Source organism: Cricetulus griseus, chromosome X, assembly GCF_003668045.3.
Source record: "Cricetulus griseus strain 17A/GY chromosome X, alternate assembly CriGri-PICRH-1.0, whole genome shotgun sequence".
In the NCBI taxonomy this organism is placed as follows: domain Eukaryota; kingdom Metazoa; phylum Chordata; class Mammalia; order Rodentia; family Cricetidae; genus Cricetulus; species Cricetulus griseus.
In genome coordinates, this window is record NC_048604.1 from 113,641,775 (window position 1) to 113,663,261 (window position 21,487).

The 21,487-nt window shown below is 39.3% G+C and overlaps 1 protein-coding gene across 4 annotated transcripts in view; it reads right to left on the reverse strand.

Moving 5' to 3' along the window:
• Positions 1–21,487, reverse strand: part of Clcn5 (chloride voltage-gated channel 5) — a 178,560-nt gene that overhangs the window by 21,500 nt on the left and 135,573 nt on the right. For all 4 annotated transcript variants that reach the window (XM_035450135.1, XM_027433285.2, XM_027433283.2 and 1 more), the window contains 3 exons: positions 13,393–13,544; positions 9,938–10,037; positions 5,358–5,545 (listed from right to left, as the gene is read on the reverse strand). In XM_035450135.1, coding sequence (XP_035306026.1) covers positions 5,358–5,545; positions 9,938–10,037; positions 13,393–13,544 — 440 coding nt within the window. The remainder of the gene's footprint in view (positions 1–5,357; positions 5,546–9,937; positions 10,038–13,392; positions 13,545–21,487) is intronic.

Sequence of the window (21,487 nt, forward strand, 5' to 3'; positions counted from 1 at the left end):
AGGTCTGGCAAATAGTGATGCTTTACCCACAAGGAACACCGAACACCAGGGGTTATACTTCAGATGACATAGATACAACGCTCATTGGACTTCCAACTTTGCAAAACATAAAACGCTATGAGAATTTAAAGGCCTAGCCAAGGAGAATCAGGACTCTGTGGTTTTGTTAGTTGTGAATTTGATACAATTTTTCCATGATCTTAGGTCCTCAGAGAACAATTACTTTTTTGTCCTTTAAGAGGAGTTTGAGAGCAAGTGAACTCCAGAGGTAGGAAACAAAGAGGGAAAGGCAGTGAAAGGGAAAACAGACACTGACCAGAGGCAGAGACCAGTGGCCAAACTGTTGGCAAGTGAAGGCTTCTGAAAGCCTCACAGGCTATTTCCCCAGGCAATGATTTCATTCATAAAAAGAGCCAGAAAAATCTGTTGTGTGACCAAATCTCTAGGACAGACTGATAATAAAGGGCTAGTTATACAGGGGCAGCATGAGGGAGCTGTCTTACATCATCATAAAACTACAGATCTCTCTCCCTCCCTCCCTCCCTCTCTCCTGCTTTTGGTTATTTTGTATACAGCTAGAGAACTAAAATGTATTGGTGATGTTGCATCACCAATGCATAGAGAGTTCACCTAGCATACTCAAGGCCCTAGGGTCAACCTTCAGCACCACAAATCCAGAAACACAACAACCAAAACAGGGGAATAAGTTCTATGGATTTTAGATATATCAATTTCCTGCACTCTTGCTATGCAAAGTGTTAACCACAGGGGGAGGCAGGATGAAGGGCACAACATTTTGATTATGCAATTGCTTTAAAAAATAAGTCATCTGGCAAGATGACTCAGTGGTTAAAGGTGCCTACTGTCAAGCCTGAAGACCCGAGTTAAAATCTTAGAACACAAGGAAAGCACCAACTCCTGCAAATTGCCCTCTTACCTCCACACAAGTGCCATGGCACACATATTCCCACACACAGACACATATACACAGTAAGAATATACATTTATTTTTAAGTGCTTCCTAGAACTGGAGAGATTGCTCAGTGGTTAGTGCCTGGAGCTCATGTAGAGGGCCTGGGTTCAACTCCCAGTCCTCTCAATCATCTGTAACTCCAAGTTCAGAGGATCTAATGTCTTCTTCTGGCTTCTGTGGGCAACAAACTCACACCTGATGCACATACACACATGCAGACAAAACACCCATACACAAAATAGAAAAGAATTAATTAAATCTTTTTTTTTTTTTGCTGCAAACTGCATGAGGCTTTATTGTAATTTAACGAGCTAACCCCATGCTAGCTCGGGTCTTTTGTCCATCCACCATGGCGGTTGGCTACAAAAGACAGTTTGAACCAGCTGCCAAGAGATCTTGTAGGGCAGCGTAAGGGGAGTGTCTAGGGGTACACACAGGCTCACAATTGGTGTGCCTCCAGGCTTGGAGGGCTTGCCCTGTGTTGATTGGTCAACTGGTTGCTATGGCCCATAGGCCCTCCCAGGGTGGTTGCTATGCTCTGTGCGTCATTGCTGTGCGCTTGTCTGTAAAGTACACCCAGGATCGTAAAGCATAGTGCCACCAGCTAACTTCTGATTGGTTCCTTACCACGAGGCAGGCACCTAACCTCTAGTGACTAAGACAAGGTCAGAAAAGCAGGTGTCCAGCTGTTATGACTGCTGAAATGGGGAGCTGGTCCCTTCATTCCCCCATTTTCTTTTTTGGAAATTCCAATCATGGAATTGCTGTCTCTCTAGCGCCCCCATCAGGGAGTGAGAGATATTGGCATCCCCATGCAAGGGAGTCCCTCCTGACTTAGCATTTTAACCAGGGAAAATGGGCGGCGAATTCTTTCCCAAGCTACTTCCTGCTGACTTTGGAACGAAGTTAGGGACCCCAGAAGGTTGAAATGCTAGTCAAAAGCAAAAAAGGAATTTAGGCAATGGGGAATCCATCAGGGGCTGTTGGCAGACTCTGTTGCAGAGACAGGGGGTGTCCACATCAGCTGGACTGGTTCACATCAACAGCAAGTCCAGGGCTCACAGTCTACTTAGAACAGCCTGTAGTCAGCAACTGATACTCAGAATCTTTAAGAGAATAAAGACAAGTGCTTCTTCCAAAGCAAAGGAAACACGCATTCATCTTCCCCCACCCTCTCTCTATCTCTTCTTTCCCTAAGTTGTAAGGCTTATTAAACTTTTCCTTATCCAGGTCTTTCTAATACATAAATAGAGATATCATGGTAGAAGGTGGAAGCACTTGGGGATGGATGGAAAACAGAAATGTTTCTTCCTTAAAATGAATCAAAATCCAGAGAAGGGTATGACAGCTGAAACCTCTTGTGCCAGGATTTGGGAGACCAAGATAGGATTCCCAGGAGTTCTAGACTAGACTAGGCAAGAGAGTGAGACATAAAAATCCATGGAGCTACCCAGGAAGCTAAGGCAGGAAAATCACAAATTTGAGGCCAGCAAGGCAACTTAACAAGATCATATTTCAAAATAATTTTAAATTAATTGCTTGTTTTTATATTTATTGTTTTCTTGAGATAGGATCTTACTATGTATCCCTGACAGGCCTGGAAATCAATATATAAGATTGAGCTGGTCTTCAATTTGCAGTGACCCTCTTGCCACTAACTTCCAAATACTAGGATTATAAATAGGCATGAGTCACCATATCCAGCTAAAAAAAAAATTGTAATAGTTTTTAAGGGTTAGCAAGATGGCTCAGTCATTAAAAGCACCTACCAACAAGACTGACAACACAGGTTCAATTCCCCAGGATCTATATGGTAGAAAGAAAGAATTGACTCCCCAAAGCTGTCCTCTGACCACACATGTGCTGGGGCATGCACACAAAGCATGCTCTCTCTCTCTCTCTCTCTCTCTCTCTCTCTCTCTCTCTCTCCCCCTCTCAATAAATAAATAAATAAATAAATAAATAAATAAATGCGATCTTTAATATTTTAATTTGAGACAAGACCTCATATGATCCCAGACTGCTCAAAAATGTAGCCAGGAACAACTCTAAACTCCTGGTCTTCCTGCCTGCAATTTTCATGTACTGGAGTTACAAATGTGTGTCACCAAGCTTGGCTTTTACAATAAAAATATTTAAAACAAAGGAAATGTAAGTCGGTTGTAGGGTACTTGTCTAATAAAAATATTTAAAACAAAGGAAATGTAAGTCGGTTGTAGGGTACTTGTCTAGCATATGCAAAGCCTTGAGTTACACAAGGAAAAGAAGAAAAATTTACACTCCATTTAAAAATCATTGTTTATGGAGGTAGAAAGATGGCTTGGTGGTTAAGAACACTTGTTGCTTTTGCAGAGGATCAAGGTTTGATTCTTAAGTACCTACATGGTGGCTCACAACCATCTGTTACTCCCGTTCCAAGGAATCCAAAGCATTCTTCTGACCTTTGTGAGTACCTGGCACACATATGGTGCACATACACATGTGCAGGCAAAAATCTCATATGCCTAAAATAAATAAATCTAAAAAAATTAAAAATTGTTGTTACACTTAAAAAATATTCCAAATATTCAGGAAAAAATCAGTGTTCTAGGATGGTCTGTAACATTCATCCTATAATTTAGCTATACTGCATTTTGAGACATATACATGTCTTACCTAGGGTTACTAACTGTGGTGATGAAACACCATGGGCAAAAAGCAAATTTGGGAGGAAAGGGTTTATTTGGCTTACACTTTCACAAACACTGCTCATCACCAAGTCAGGACAAGAACTCAAGCAGGACAGGAACCTGGAGACAGAAGCTAATGCAGAGGCCATGGAGGGGTAGTGTTTACTGGCTTGCTCAGCCTGCTTTCTTATGGAACCCAAGACCACCAGCCCATGGGATGGCATCACTCACAATGGCTGCTCTCTTCTCCATCAATCACTAAATAAGAAAATGTCCTTTAGCTGGACCTTACAAAATCATTAAGGTTCCCTCCTCTATGATGACTCTAGCTTGTATCAACTTGACATAAAACTATCCAGTACAATACACATAAAGCCCTGCTCCCTAAGCCAATGTATATAGTTGTATATATGGATATAAAATCTCTTATTTCTGACTATTATTTTCCTATCCTTTTTAATTGACTTGTGTGTGCCTGTGAGCATGGTTGCCACCTCAAATGCTTTGTGAACAAAGTGGCTAATAAAATTATTTTTAAAATTTTTAATTGACTTGTCATGGTTACACATGCTTATAAGGTATAGTACAATACTTTGATAAATGTATACAAATATATATTTGTAGTGATCAAATCAGAAAAATTAGCAGTTTTACTTACTTAAAATTTTTCATATATCTTTATGTTTGAAGCCTTCTAATTGTTCATAAAATATGTAAGAAGGGATGTGGTTCACTACATTAGAGCACTTACCTGGCACACACAAGGCCTTGGACCCAATACTCAGTGTCTTAATTAATCATTAGTTGTTGTAAAGTACAGTTACAGTAAGGTTGCTGTTTGCACTGGAGAATCTCTTCCTCCTCTCTATTTGCTGTCCATTGCATAACTTCTCTCTGTCACCCCCTTTCCCTTCTCAGCTTCTAGTGACCTTTACTCTACTCTTTAACTCTTTGCAATCAGATGAAAGATAAATTTTAAGAGTACAAGCCTGTATTCTGGTCTTATTTCTACTTCACCAACAGAATGGGTAAATAGAGAGGGAGTTCAAGGGGTACCTATTTCTACTGCTGAGCTTGGCAACTAAAACACTTTTGTTGTGTATGCTTTTTCAGTGGGAGAGATCTAATATATAACAAAGGACTGAAAGATAGGAAAGAAACTGAAACTCAAAATTATTATGTGTTGATTGAAAAATAACAATAGACAATAATGAAAATACTGATACAACTACAAGAGAGACTGGGCAATTTTATTCCTAGATCTCTGTTATTTTGATATGAAACACACCATACCTTTGATTGTTCTAATTCAGTGCTCAAGGACAAACTGCTTTGTGTTTCTATATGATGAAGCTATTTAAAACCATTTCATAATCTTTTGCAAGAAATTATATATCTTACCTGTTGTCTGCCTCTGACCTTTCTATTGACAGCATTAGAGAACAATGATTTTAGCTATACTATGTACTTGAGGCTAAGAAATAGACTTCTTTAAAAAACAAACCAAACTTTTAAATATAAGCGGAAAAATGCTTCCAACATGTCATAAGAGATAGAAATAGGGCTGTACTTAAACCACAAAATGAAGACAGCTGTTTCCACTTTTTTTCCGTGAAAGAAAATAGGGGAAGATTTCATAATTTCCAGGAATACAGGACAAAAAATGAAATATAAGAATGAAATTCAGTGGTACAGAAATTAATACTACACATTACCTGATCTGTACTGATGATAAGCTGGGACCAGCTGTTCCATTCTGGACACTTGTCTCTGTCTTCAAAGGTGACATGATTAGAATTCCAGCAACAGTGTTCATGGTTAAACCAGAATCCCCCTGTGCATATCCCTTCTTTTAAGTCTGTCATCCAGTGAGCAGAGATGTCTATCAGGCCTGCTAAGGAACCTGATTTAGTGGGGAAGAAAGGGAAAGCCAAAGTTAAATTCCACTTCTGAAATTCTATCTTTGGTAATTGGAACAATCTTTATCAGCTAAAGTGACAGGAAAGGAATTGAAATGACAGGTAAATAAATACTTTCCTATTCCTAGTCTATATTTCCTATTCCTATTCTTTCTGATTGTTGACTTACTTGATATTTCTCTACATTAACACTGGCGGCAGGCTGAAGAAATGCTTAAGAGCACATACCACTCTTGCAGAGGATCTGAGTTCATTTCCCAGCACTCACATTGGATAGCTCACAACAGTTATAATTCTAGTTCTAGAAATGCTTCTGACCTCCAAGGGCATCTGCACTCTCACGTGGACACAAACACATACACAGGATTAAAACTAAACATAAACACTATTATATATGAAATGCACGGAAAGAACTAAGGAGAAAGCAAAACATTTGGGGGAGAGGGAGGAGTTTGGTTGTGAAATTCACTTGACAATTAAGGGACTGCTTTGGTATGGTTTAGGGATGACAATCTATAAAGGAAATAATTTGTTTAAGATTATGTGACTTGCTAGGCATGATACCATAGGCCTTTAATCCCAGGATAGCTCAAGGCCAGCCTGGTCTACTTAGCATGCCAGCTAGGAATACATAATGAGACTCCATCTCAAACCAAAAACAACAGCTAAAACAAAAAGATTATGTGACTCTCCCTATATACAATCAGGCTGAGTGAATACAAATCGCGCACAGTGAAGAATCTTCCATAATATTTATTTGAAAAGGCTCTGGAGAAAAGCTGATGAAGATTATGGATGATGGGCTAAGCCTGGACACTAGGGTTTTCACCATGGATAGGAAGAACTTGCACAGTGGCAGGAAGATATCGTACCCTAAGGACATTGAATTGTTAGCAGCACAGACTGTTGTGTGCAAAGAAGGTTGGATGGAACTAGAGAAACTTTGGGTGCCTACTGAACCTAGCGTATAAACACAGTACAGTGATCTCAGCAAAAAGGAATAACCATATATAGAACATCTACTAAGGAAAATGATGAGAAAAAAGCAAAATAAAAATAGGAACCATAAGTACTATAACTGGCAAACAGATAAGCACTAAGATAGCTAAAGTACTTTACTTCTGGCTGTCATGTGTCAGTTAAATGAAGAAACTCTGGACAAGAGAAATTAAATGGCCCAGAATTATAATGCCTCAGAGAAATGGTAAAGGTGTTATAGAACAGCCCCAGAATTCCCAGACTGTTCCATTCAGACACACGGTTTCTGTTATGGGTCTCCAATGTTTAAAAACAAAATACCTCATGTGTATGTAAGGTAGAAACAGCCAGTGACCACCTAAAGACAAGAAACACATTAAAGAGTTGAGGATATTGTGCCTACATTTGGTTGGGTAAGAAAGGCCATGTTATGTGTATGTTTTGGTAAGTGCTGAAAGTGTTACCACCTGCCTGAATGCCCTAGTCAAATCCAGCATTTTCTGACAGCTATTTTTGGCTACTCCAGCCCCCCTCTGTTCATTGCATTTACTGCCTGGGTTCACAAAATTAACAAGGCCTTATAGTTCCATACTTTGTTCTATGCTCTGGTTGTTTCATATGTGTATTTTGTATTTATACAGCTATCTTCAGTCCTGTCGTCCTTTCTACTTCTATATCTCCCCCTTCTCACAAATGCTGCTTTCTTCTCTGGCTAAAGTTTTATTAAGCTTCCCTATCCTAAAAAAATAGGGTGTTGTCCCTTATCCTTGTCTGCCATTTTTCAAGGGTTTGTTCATTTCTTTCCAATAACTATCAAAACTTGAAATCTGGCTCTCAACATATATCTGAAGAACACTAACATATTCCTAATCACTGGATTTATGACCTTTCTTCCTCTATATTCCTTCTCTTGCTTTTGCTATAATATTTGCAATTATAGACTGCCCAATCTATTATTAATCAGCTCCAACCTGTATTCTCCCTCAGGGAAGAACCAGAAGGCACATCTCAATACCCTCAACCACGGGGCTGGCAAACTAAAACACGAGGGCCAAATTTTGCTCACATGTTATATCTGTCAGTAAAGACATCCCAGTGGCAGGTAAACAGCAGCTTTTGTGCCACAGCAACAAAGTGGAGTGGATTTTACAGACATCATTTAACTCACAACTCTTAAAATATTTAGGATCATCTGAGCGCTTTAATGAAAAAGAAAAGACTTCCGACCTTTTAGTATAGACAATTCTTTTAAAAATTTTATTTTATGTATTATTTGTGTATGCTCACACACATTAAGTGATGTAGACTCACACATGGAGGTCAGAGGACAACTTTTGGAAGTTGGCTCCATCCTTCCACCAGGGGTTGCAAGGATCAAACTAAGGTTGACAGGCTTGCAGAGCAAGGATGCGCACACGCACACACACAAACTAAGCTATCTTGCCAGCTCCATTCCCAGGCAATTTTTAGAAACTCAGGATAGATGAACCATTTTATATTTGAGATAGCCATTTTCTACTCCATGGCTCATGTCAAGAGCAGCATCAACAACTAGGCACCATGCCAGATGCCTTATCTCATGTATTCCTCAAAGAAAGTATTTAATATAGCTACCTACACTATCTCTGTTTTTACACATCAATACACTAAAGTCTCCCAGAGTTAAGAAACTCCATTATCAGTAATGGAGCAGGGATTTAAATCTTGACTTCCTGAAAATAGAGTCTGTGCTAAAAAGTGAAATCTTACACCATCTTCTCCAGTTTTTCTACTTAACTTCTAACTAGTTCAAGATTCCTAGGTACTGTCTTTAATGCTATAAGGGTACATTTCTTGGACTCCCTGCCTGGTATCCCTGGCTTTCTGCTTCCTACATAAGAGGGTTAAGTTTGCATTGGAATTGGTGTAAGCTGTATCTGCAGAGCAAGTACACATTCATACACCATGTAAAAGTTGAGCACCCCTAACCTGAAATGCAATATGGTCCTTAACTTTTTAAGCATTGACATGAAGCTGCATGTAGAAAATTCTACATCTGACCTCATGTGATAGGACTTTAGTCAAATTACAGATGAAAAGGTGCGTAGTGACTAAAGCCTACTATCTGGACCTAGGAGGCTGAGATAAGAGTGAATTTGAGGCTAGCTTGGGTCTCATTAAACCAAATGAGACAGTCTTTCAAAATAACAAAAATCCAAGTGAACTTAAAATATATCAAACTATCTTCAAGCTATGCATACTATATATACATGGTGCTTACATATATTTATATGTCATTAATATATGTATTATATGTATGTATATATAAAAAACAAATTTCATGTTTAGATTTGGGTCCTTTCCCCCAAACATTTCATTATGTAATATACTAACACTTCAAATATTTCTAGCTTCAATCATTTTTTACATTTATTTATTCAGTGTGAATGTGGATGTGCTCCCCCTGTGTATGTGTGTTTGGCCACGGTGTACATATGAAGGTCAGAGGACAATTTCTATGATGGTCAGAGGATGACTTGTAAGAATTGGATTTCCGCTCCATCATGTGGTGCTGGGAATTAAACTGTGGCTGTCGAGCTTAGGGGCAAGCACCTTTACCCACTGAGTCATTTCACCAGCATTTTGGATAAGAGATAATCAACCCATAAGGTTTGGAGTGGCTACAGAAAGTCGATGGAACTTCTACGAAAAGGTGCTCTCATAATATCCCTCCAAAACCAGGAAAGAATGTGCTAAGTTCCTAAGAGTAGGAGATACATGTTAATATACCTTCTTATACCACCACAGAGAGGAGTTAAAAGTTTAAGAGACAGTAAACAGCTGGGTATGGTAGTTTTTGCCAGTAATATCAGCAGTGAGGAAAGTGAGGCAATGAGGCAATGGATCACATTTCCTTCTAGCCTGGATTATATATTGAGTTCAAGATCAGCCTGGGCTAAATAATGAGACACTGTTTCAAGAAAAAAAAAGGACTGAGGGAGTGACTCAGTGGTTGAAACCTTGACAAGCACATACATTAGTCTTGGGTTTTATTCCCAGAGCTGCAAAAAACGAAGGACAAAAACTGCTACAAAATGTCTCAGGAAGTTATCACTGTATCTTCTAAACCCTGTGCAGAATGTGCCAAAAACCTGAGCCTCCAACAAATGTGCTTTTCCCACAGGGCAGGGAGATATTGTGATGGCTTCCACCTTAAAACTGTGTTTAGATGTATTTCTTTTTTGATTTAAGGAAGGGGATACACGTATTAGAACTCATTTACAAATGGGAAATTGCACTTTCAATAGGTTCACCAGCAATTCATTTAAGATGGGAGAACATAGCACTTGACTCAATTCAGAAGGGGCACATTACAGTTCTGGGAAATTAATTTTAAAAACTACTGTAGTTTACCATACCTGATAAAAGTCCAATAAGCAGCATCAACAACCAGCCAGAAAAAGCATCGCTGACACTGTGAATTAAGGCCCATGTTGACTCTTTGCTTTTATTGGTAATCTAGGGGAAAAAATAAGAAAACATTAGTATCCTTCTCACATATGTTCCCTTCATCTAAAAACCATTCAGCAGAAAAATACAAATTATCTGGAAATAGATAACAATAGAGATTTATTTAACTGAACCAAGTTAGCAAGAATGCTGCAATTTATTAAACTCTACCAATTTCTTGTGATGTCCAAGATACACCCCCACTTAGCCATCAATTTCTTAGTTCAATCAACCTGTTTTGTGTATTGCAGGGGTCTTTTTCTGCCCTAGCTAACAGCTGTCTCAAGAAGAGTTGATTCACAGCCAATAGCTTCACTGTTTTGCAAAGAATAAGCAAATGATGGCTGATCTCAGTGACAACTGAGGTTTACAATCTGTGGCTGTGATTCAGTCAGGAAATTTCCAGACCTTAATGGTACAAAGCTCTCAAGGTACAGTGATCACAGGTACTAAGTGATACTGGTGATGTGTCTCCTTCAATTTCAGAAACCAACAACTGTATCTTGAGGACATCAGGCTAAACACAAAGTTTGACTGTTCAGGTCTTACCCTTGTCAACTTAAATCCACAGTGTTCATATTTTTATTTTGTTCAATTTAGTCATATATATAAAATAATAAAATATATATATTGTGTGTATGTGTCTGTCTGGTGTGTGTGTGTGTGTGTGTGTGTGTGTGTGTGTGTGTGTGTGTGTGTGAAGATCAGAGGACAACTTGCTGAAGTCTGTTCTCCCCTTCCACCACGTGGGTTCCAGAGATCAGACACAGACCATCAGACTTGGCAACAAGTACTTTTGTATACTTAACCAACTTATTGGTTCAGGTCTGTATTTTTTAAAACCATTATTCTGCCAGTTGTTGTTACTGGTACTTCCCCTTCTTTGTACCACTATGTATTATACTCAGGATTGATTTATTTCACCTTCATCTACAGCAACATCACAAACATTAACAGATTATGAGTTTCAAAAGGAACTTTAACATGTATTTTGAGGGCCAATAAGTTGGTCTAGTGACCTGTGCATGCATGTGCACATAACACACATACACACAGAGAGAGAAGGAGGGAGAGGGAGGGGGAGAGGGAGAGAACACTAATTACAAGATTTTTAAAAACAGAAAAGAAATTAAGAAAACTGAGCCAGTGTGGTGGCTCACACCTTTAATCCCAGCATTCGGGAGGCAGAAGCAGACGGCTTTTCCAGGCCAGCCTGGTCTAAAAAGTGAGTTCCAAGACAGCCAGGGTTACAGAGAGAAACCCTCTCTTGAAACATGACCCCTAAAAAAAGGACGGAAGAAAACTGAATGAAGTGAGTTGGGAGACTTAGGCTAAACCTAAGTACAAGTAAGTTCAAAGCTAATTTTGGGTGACAGGGAAACCCTGTTTCCAAATAAAAAGTGAAGAGGACTTAAGTCATACCTTGCTGACAGAATACTATCTAGCATTTGCAAAGCCCTGGACTCAATCACCAGTACTGACTCCCCAAAAAGGGGAAATTTTTCAAAACCTGTACCTGTGACAACCTGATTCTGGGGTTCATGTGGTTGTGAGAATACTTGGCAGAACCTGGGAAAGGCTTAAAAATAATAATAAAAACAGGGCTGGTGTGTACTTTAGTGGTAGAATACTACCACAGGTGAAGCCCTGGGTTTGATCACAATCATTGCAGGCGCGCGCACGCGCGCGCACACACACGCGCACACACACACACACACACACACACACACACACACCTGAAAATAATCTCTTACAGAGATTTTCCTGTCTCTGACAGGAAGAAATCAACTCAGTAGAGAATGGGGTTAATATATTTTAAATATAGAGTAAAGCAGAACTTAAAAAAAGAAAAACAAAAACTACTAGTGTGCCCCAAAGAAGTGACTTGCCAGGGGGTTACCTGCTGAGAGTATATGGGTAGGAGCTGGGTTTCAATATCTTCACTGTTGGTGAGTTAAGTTCTCCACTGCTATTCCCACAGAAACTAGAAATAGTTTATTGCCTAAACTTGAATGATACAGGACAAATTCAAAGCAAAGGCTCTGGGCATGGCAGGAAAACACGTGTAATTTCAGCACTTGGGATTATGGGAGGAAGAGCTCTGCAAGCTTGTGACTAGCCTGGGCTATACAGTGAGACCCTGTCTCATTTAAGAAAGAAGATAAATAACAAAGCACTCTTCGCATATGTGGTGGTACATGCCTATAATCTAAGCACTCAGGAGGCTGAGGCAGGAGGATTAAGAGTTCCAGCCAGTTTAGATTATCTACCTAGTGAGTTCCAGTCTAATCTGAATAAAGTCTCAATAAAATAACAATAACAACAATAAAAGAATCAAAGGACCTTGGCAGACAACTCTGAGAAAATTTCTCAGTACTTTGAAAAGAGAGGTTAGGAAATTCTTTTGTCAAGCTTATATAACTTGCCCCTAAATACCTATCACATTAAATTAATGTCTTGGATACGAATTTGATCGGTCTTGTGGTTTTATTAGTGCTGAATGCATAAATTTACTTTGGTTTTATGGTTTTACAAGAGTTATACTCTTAACAGATCTAAACCTATAGTCATCAGTACACTCTAAGTTTAGGGTAATTTGGTTTTTTTATCCCTTTGAAAAAAGCCCATTTACTTTCCTTGGATTTAGAGACCACACTTTAAGAGAAAAGAACATAAAAGGGAGATGAGTTGGGAGAAGACACACATTTACTTTTGTCTATGCTGAGGCATGCACACCCTTTTCAGAGCTGAGTGTCCCATTTAACAGCATTCTACAGGAAAATAAATCATTAAACACAAGGTTGAAAAGCAAAGATGAAAGTTATATATAAAATGTCTTTAAAAATAGAAATATATTACGAAATGAAACAAGGTATAGTGGCTCTCATCTGTTAATGCAACACTGGGGAGGCAAAATTGTATTCAGGACTTTGAATTCAGTGTGAATGACATGATTGAGTTCAAGGTCAGCCTAAGCTACAGAGTAAGACTTATCTCAAAAAAATTTTAGAAAGAGCCAGATGGTGGTGGCGCACGCCTTTTGTCCTAGCACTCGGGAAGCAGAGGTAGGTGGATGTCTGTGAGTTCAAGGCTATCCTGGTCTATAGAGTTCCAGGATAGGCTCCAAAGCTACACAGAGAAATCCTGTCTTGAAAAACCAAAAAAAAAAAAAAAAAGAAAGAAAGAAAAGAAAAGAAATGAGAAAAAGAAAAAAAAGAATATAAAGAAAGAAAACCTATATTGCTAACAGAAGCCAGATTCCCACCAGCTCCGGGGCTGAAAAAAGGAAAGCATATGTAGCTCTTTACCTTTCTTCCCCCCACATTTCCTAAGAGCTGTTAGTCATGTGCCATCGATGCCTTACCTCTCGGTGCCTATCTCGGTCTCGAGACTTCTCTCTCACCCAGTCAATTGTGTTGAAATCATCATAGGTCCCTACACCGGGGATCGGCTCCTCCAAGAAGTCCATGACCCTATTTGAAGAGCCTATTCCACCACCATTGTATGACTTGTTCCCTGTGTTGAATAGCAAACAGACATTAATAGTACATCAGTCAAAAATTATAATGCTCCCATAAAATATCTGATGATTACAGTTTAGTTGTGGTGATGCAGCAATGATTACCTACTGGAAATATCTATCACATTCACAGTTTCTGTGGCCTAGACTCAAATGAGAAGTAGCTAAAGGCACTATGAATGAATAAGGATCCCAGTGGAAAGGGACCCAGGACAGTGGTAGTAAAAAGAGAGAAATAACAAAAGCTGGTATGTAATTGAAGAAGTATCTATAGAACAAAGGCCAAGGAAGGAGCTTGGAGCAGTTTAGGTATTTCACTTCATGGAAAGGAGATGAAAGGCTCCAAGGTCTTTGCAAATGGATCACACCAAGAGCCATCTCAACTTTGTAAGGCAGTAATTCAATTCTATGAGGTGGCTTTTGCCTGGTTGAAGACTTGAAAGAAAGAATGCTGGCCTCTTCAAGAGGTAAGCTGATTGGAATGCACAAATTTTCCTTCAGTAGACAGAATGCTTTGATCTCCAATATAATGGGCTGGTAGAAACTTTTTCACAGTATGTCAGAAAGTCAAATATTTACAAGTAGAGATTTAGTCAACAATGGTTAGCATCACAATGAACTGTTTTTCCTTAGTCCTTCAACTAAGCAACATCTGAGTGTGCTCACTAATCATGGTTCTTAGACTGCTTGGTGTCTACTTTTTCCATTACAAGTTACTTATGTGTGCATATGCTTTATCTTCCTTTTCTAGACTAGGCAATCTTCAATAGATATTCTATGTCGAATTCATCATGGCCCTTCTCCACCATGTCTTTTTCCCCTTTAAGTTTCACTACATTACCCATGCAGGCCTAGAACTTGTGATCATCCCATCTTAGCCTCCTGAGAAACTGGTATAAGACTGTGTCACCATTTCTTGTTCTCCACACTGGCTTAGCACATATGTGATAGTCAGTAAACATCAGATGAACCAAAATGCATTCAACAAATGGCAAGGATGAGGGAATATTTAAAGTAAGCAGTTGTACTGACACATGGTAAAACATTGCTTATAAACTTGTTCAAAATATTTTGGCAACATCATCTGATGGAACAATATTTTGCTAGTAAACTAAAAATGTAAAAACAGCATTGAGAAATCTATATAAATGCACACAGAGAGAATGCGGAGTAATTCCATCATTTAACTCACACAGCCAAATCTCACATTTGCAGCACAAATCTTGGCAGGAACAAGGCTTCATCAAGACTATTTGGTAATGAACCCCTCTTCAGTAAATGGCCACGTTGCCCTCAGCTGACTCTTTCTCCATCATCCCCTTGCCTAACTCAGTTAGACAACTTTAGCATTCTCATGGCGTAAGTTTGAATGAAAAAGATAAATTGTACCTGGTTTACCAACTGTACAAGTCCGTTGAATGCCTAATTCAGCACACTTTTTACAAGCAATTCACAGATTTGAAAGGAAAAGCTCAGCAGAGTCCTAATCATCTTCGGGTGGGTGAGTCACTGAAGTGGTGTGGAGGAGGTGAACAAGTTAATCTTAAAACCTCAAACCAAAGTCCTTTTCCTATCTTCACTTGTACCTGGCTATAAAATGGATGTCTGCTGAATCACCACCCCAGCATTTCCTATCATGTCAGTGATAAAGATGAAAGCTGCTACGTTTGAGACCTTGGTGGGGGGGAAAGCCAGCTAGAAAACAAGGGCAGAAAGAAACAAAGTGTGTGGGAAGGAGAGAGCTGAATCAAGCTGTTTCCATTCTCAAATGAAATGCTGACACGCACGCAGGACACCAAACAACCAGAAACTGGCTCCTTGAAGCAGGTTAATGCTTCCATTGAATTTGCTCTAGTTTCAGAGTTCTCCTTTCAGGAAGAAAAAAATAGAAAGGATTTTGTGAAAGACTCTGAGAAGCATCAGATAGCTCTTTAATGTTACATTATATATCAAATGAGCTCCTCCACCCCCAGCTTTAAAGCAAAATGAAGATCTGCAACAGCATCCTGGCAGGAAAAAGAGAATCCTATTACATCACTAGGTAACATGAGCACCACTGCATCCTCCTTTGTCGTCTGTCTCCTGCTAGAGACGCAAATATCAGGCCCCTAGCACAGCGCAGGCAGTGATTAGAATCCTACTACAGACTGCTTGCAATTCTCCAGATCCCCTGCTCCCGGAGCATGCTTCAGTCCGGGGCTGGGCTCAGTCTGCTTACCTTGGATCACAGTTTTCTTTTTTTCTGTCTCAAGGAAGAAATAACCTTGGCAGCCCGCATTTGCTCATTTAGGCTGAGGCGCTTTTACAGATGGAGGCCTGCTCTGGGGTGCTTTACAAGGGCACTTGCTGCTTTCTCTGCTTTTTCACAGCAACGAACGCCACCTAAAGAGCCACCAGTGCTCCTGGTTGGTCAGAGTGTGATGTCACCGCTGAGATCACATGACCAGACCCTTGGACCGGCCTTAGAGAAAGGAAGATTTTCTAACCTAGCACAGAAGCCTTAAAGATGTAGTCTCAACTAAACAAATGCCACCAAACCGGTAGGTGGGCTGTGCTGGCTCAGAAAATTAGAGACCAGATAAGTTTTACAATTCATACCTCATTTAGCAGAAAGAACCAGACATCAAAGTAGAAATGTCCAAAAACTTTAGAATTACTGGGATCCTAATTTGAAAAGGTAAATACAGAAAAGTCTTTTTAAATGTGCCATTAAATTGGGCTTGGTGGCATACGCTTGTAATTCTAGGACTTATTAGGAGGCTAGCAACTTTGCAATCAGCCTGGGTGACATAGCAAGACCCTGTCTCAAAAAAATTCAAAATAAATAAAATAAAAGGAATTAAAACTCACAGAAATAGCATGCATAAAATCTCACAAACACAATACTGAAAGATTCCAGACATAAAAGAGCTCCTAACATTATGTATCTAATCCTGAACCCAATCACAGGCAAGTCTAAATTTTAGGATACAAATGGTTGCATTACAAGCAGAAGGAAGAAAATGACAAAAATAAAGACAGGATCTACTAGAGAAAGCTTCAGTCTGTGAAGAACATGTGGCAAAAGTAAGGCTTCTGAAATACTGGCCATTTTTCTTGACCTGGTGATAAGTGATCATCTTTCAATTATTCTTTAAAGCATACACATGTGTCCATTTTATGTGCATATTAGAATTAAAGAAAAACACGACAAGGACAGGTGTACTGGCACACATCTGAACTCCCAAATACTTTTGTGAGGCTGATGTAGAATGATCACTTGAACCTAGGATTCTGGGTAAGATAGGACAACATAGCAAGACCCTGTTTCAAAAATAACATTGTTTTGGAATACGGGTAGATGTTACAGTGAGTAAGAGTGCATGCTTCACAAGCATGAGAACCTGATTTTAAATAACCAGCATTCATGTAAAAAATCTGAATTCAACTGTGCATGCTTGTAGATTCAGCACGGGGGGGGGGGGGGGGGGGGGGGGGGCCGCGGAGGAACAGGACAAGTGAATCCCAGAAGCTACCATTCAGCAAGTCTACATGAAATCAATCAACTTCATATTAAGTAAAACCCAGTCTCAATGGGAACAAAACAACAGAGGAGGGTACTTGATAGCCCCCCCCCTCTCTCTCTCTCTGAGGTAGAACACAGATTTGGCATGCCGGAGGCCCTGGGTTTAGTCCTCAGTATCACACTTTTAAAAAATAAAAATGCAATAAAAACTAAATTGCATATCAACTTACAATGAAAGCTATTTTTTTAAGATTTTATTTATTTATTATGTATACAACATTCTGCTTCCATGTATATCTGCACACCAGAAGAGGGCACCAGATCTCATAACGGATGGTTGTGAGCCACCATGTGGTTGCTGGGAATTGAACTCAGGATCTCTGGAAGAGCAGTCAGCGCTCTTAATCTCTGAGCCATCTTTCCAGCACCGAAAGCTATTTTTTTTTTAAATATAGGCTTTCATGTGGTCCAGGCTGGATCTCAAATTTCCTATGTAGCTGAGAATCACCTTGAACTTCTAATCTTCATGCTTCCAATTCCTGAGTATTGAAATTACAGCATGCTGGAATTACAGACATATGCTACTACACCCAATTTTACGTTGCATTTATATTAAACCCAGGGCTTCATGCTTGTCAGGCAAGTACTCTACAGACAGTATGACATCTCCAGCCCCAAAGTCAGTTCTGTAATAGCACCTAACCACTTTGAAGCCTTAGAATACAACCAAGAGGATATAGAGGGGTGTAGATATATATTAGTTGGTAGACCACTTGCCCAGCAGGCCTTAGATTCAATCCTTAGTACTGAAAAATGCAGGGATAGAAACACATAGCTGCAATTTTGATACTCAGGAAGCTGAGAAAGGAGGATTGCTGCAAATTTGAGGACAGCCTGAGCTACATGGTGAGGTCTTGTCTTAAGAAAGAAAGAGAGAGGGGGAGAGAGGGAAGGAGAAAGGAAAGAAGGAAGGAAGGAAGGAAGGAAGGAAGGAAGGAAGGAAGAAGAGGGGAGGGAGGCAGGAAGGGGGAAGAGAAAGGAGAGAAGGAGGGAGGGAGTCAGGAAGTAGGGCAGGTAGAGAGGTAGGTAGGTAGAGAATTAGGGGTGAGGGATCTCTTAGTAGTGTTCTCAAAAAAGCAACATGGTCTGTAATTTTCATTAATTCAACCTGGTTGAGTAGCTTCTGCAGCCCTGACAATAAATTTACTTCTACAGTTCCATTATTTTAAAGGCTTTCCCTTCTCTGGCCCTATTCTGAAGGCTATTTTTAAGCATGTCTTAATTAATTGTGCAGTAAGAGCAGCCCAGTAAAGAAGAATAAAACTGTCATCTCCCAACTCCCTAAGTGAATCAGCAGGACAGCCACCGTTTAACATTAACCCAGTTACAGTGTGCTCCAATAATCAGACCCTGCATGTAGGGCTTGGAAATGTTATTAATTTCATCAGGTCCTAAGGCCCAATACATCCTGAAATGTTAATGCAACAAAACTTTATGAAGTGTAAGGCACTGAATGAGGTTTATATACTCTTTTAGCTCATCATAATTATATCTTGATGAACTAATATAGCATTAATGAACAGAATTCAAATGGAGTGGAAATTATGATTAAGTGGCAAAGATTTAAAACACTGCAAAAAGCAAAATCATTTGTAAGCCTACCATGATTCTCTTACACAACTAAATGTTTAGTTTCAGACTAAAAGCAAACTATATGCCCAGCCTCAAGGCCTCCTGCAAGTTAATCTTTATTAATCATAATTTTAGCTATAGTATCTGAAGACCACTGACAATCACCTACATTATCAAACAGGACTTAACATTTAGATTTTCACATAATTTCTGCAGACATAGAGTATAGCAGCCAGTTGGCAAAGGTAGCATATTTTGGACACTTAAGTAGTTTATATTTCTATATAGTTTTCGTAGTTGGACCCATGTTTTACAAAGGGACAACCAGCATTTCTCCAGTGGGAACTTTTTCTATTCCAAATACAGCTCTTTCTTTTGAATACTAGAGGATTAGTAGGCATGGTGTAGCTTTCACGCTAAAATGAAAACTAATTATGATTTAGATTAAGAAATGAGTCACCATGTTCACTTTGACATGCTGAGTGTTAAAAGTTCTTTTCTTGCCTCTCCTCCCTTCTCTGGCAGATTTGTAATCTCTAACATATGTTCATCATACATACTACTCAGTGTAGATCAATTGAATGTATGGTGATAACACAAAATGCTTACCAATTCTGATGTGTCATATGATAAAAACACAATAAAGTAAATATTTAGAGCCAAGCAGAGTTATCTTTCTGGAACACAGATCTAGCCAGATCATTTGCTAGCTTCCGAGTTGTGACTCCTGCTGTGATGTTTTGAAAACTTTCAGCAGTGACGTCCTTTCAAGGAGCATTTAGGGCAAGTTGTGGACAAGCAATTAAAAATATTTGCTACAAGCTTTAGAATAGGAAATATAACATATTTAAGATATGGTGGTAATGATGACAATGATGCTGCTATCCCGAGGCTTCCTTGAGGAGCTGGATTAAGTAGAGTGAACTCTTTCAATCAAGTATCTGAGGCTGACAATTAACCACGGGTGTTGGCTGACTTCTCAACCTAGTGCTTTTAATGTAAGGCACAGAGTAAACTCATAAAACTTAGTGGTCAAAAGGAGCAGCAGTGGCAACTAGTAAGGCATAATTAAAGCAACAGGATGCAAACACCTTTTTATAAAACAGTATGTTATGAGTCAATCTAGTATATTCACATACTGACAAGAAAGTGGAGTGAAATTAATAAGTGTACATTCCAAATTTAGGATAGTTAGGTGAGCCTAGATTTTTGCCTCAAATAAGTGAAAAACAGTAAATTTTACCTGGAGATTTGATGGCATGGTGAATGTTACATACAGAAATTTGATTTTCTATCAAAATGATATAAGTTAAAGTCCAGCTAAATGATAATAAAAGAAAAATCCCTCAAAGACTGATTTGCCTTGCTTGAGTCTGGGGAAAACATACAGTAAAGCAGTCCGAAAAAAGGAAGTCAAGTTTGAAAGAGCCTCTCTGCTAGTTATATTTAGGTCTGAAGACTCGGCAATGGGTCTTTAGAGACACGTCACCTGAATAAGGAGGCATACAAATGAAATTATGAACCCAGTTTTTGCAATAGAAGGCCTTTTCTTGGCTTCTCCCCTGCAATACCACCACCACCAACAAAACTGCCTTATGTTTAAGAGTAGAAAACCCCTTTAAATGCAGGGATAGAAACTCTAATTTGGAAATGATGTTTATTCCAATCCCCAACCAACAAACCATTAGAAATTTAGTTTATTCCAATCCCCAACCAACAAACCATTAGAAATTTACCTAGGGGGCTGAATAGTAACTGATTAAATGAACTAGTTAAACACTAACAAAAACACAAGGAAGGGAGGAGAGAGAACAAAACCTCATGTGCAGACCTTGAAGGGTTGTTTTAGGGACATCACAAGCTGTAGGAGGCTCACTTGTTCCAATACCAAATAAGCACTCGAAGAAAGGGACTAGGTTATTGGTATGTATCAAAGAACTTGCAAACAGTCCTTTTAAAAAAGGAGTTTGTTGGGTTTATTGGGATATGTTATCATTTTTACAAAGGTATAAGAACTCCATCTACAAATACAAATTCAGCACGATGCCTAGCACAAGCTACTCATCCTGTGACCATTTAAAGGATTTCCATTCAACGGTGAATGGCCTATTATGAACCATTTCTACTTCCCTTTTCCATTCTTCCACTGGTTCTATCACGCAAGATTCTCATAACATATGCTCTTTCACACTCCACTTCAGCTACATGCCTACAAACACATTACAGGTAAAGCCCTAATAATTAGCCAACATTTGCAGTTCTCATCTACAACACGTTTTGCTTTCTATTTTGCTTTCTCATTTACCCAAATGCAGTGACCAAAAAGCATGTCAGCCAATTGGACCTCCCATCTAAACCCTGAAGAGAATACATAATATTCTGAAATAGTTGATGGACCCTGCAATATTTATTCAGAGTAATTTATTCTGTTGCTGTGCATCTATACGCTATCCCAGTTGTTAAAAACTAAAATAGCATTATGCCTCTAAATGACCTCTTTCCCAAAGAGTCCCCTTCACCATCCCTTGGAAACTCCTGAGCTTCCCCACAGCCCAGCAGCTGGTGTCCCTAGATGGAATATTTGACAAGCAATCTGAGTTTTATTGGACTTCACCTCTGTACTCTCTTCACTTAAAAATTCTCAGCTTTGATTTAGTTCTAGCGCAGCTTACAACTGACAAGTATTGAAGAGGTAGGAAAGACAAGGAAGACCAAAGTCTTTACCCTATCTCTGAAGACAGGCAGACAAAAAAAAGAGTGATGGGGAACCAGCTAATGGAACTGTTAGCACATTTCACATGT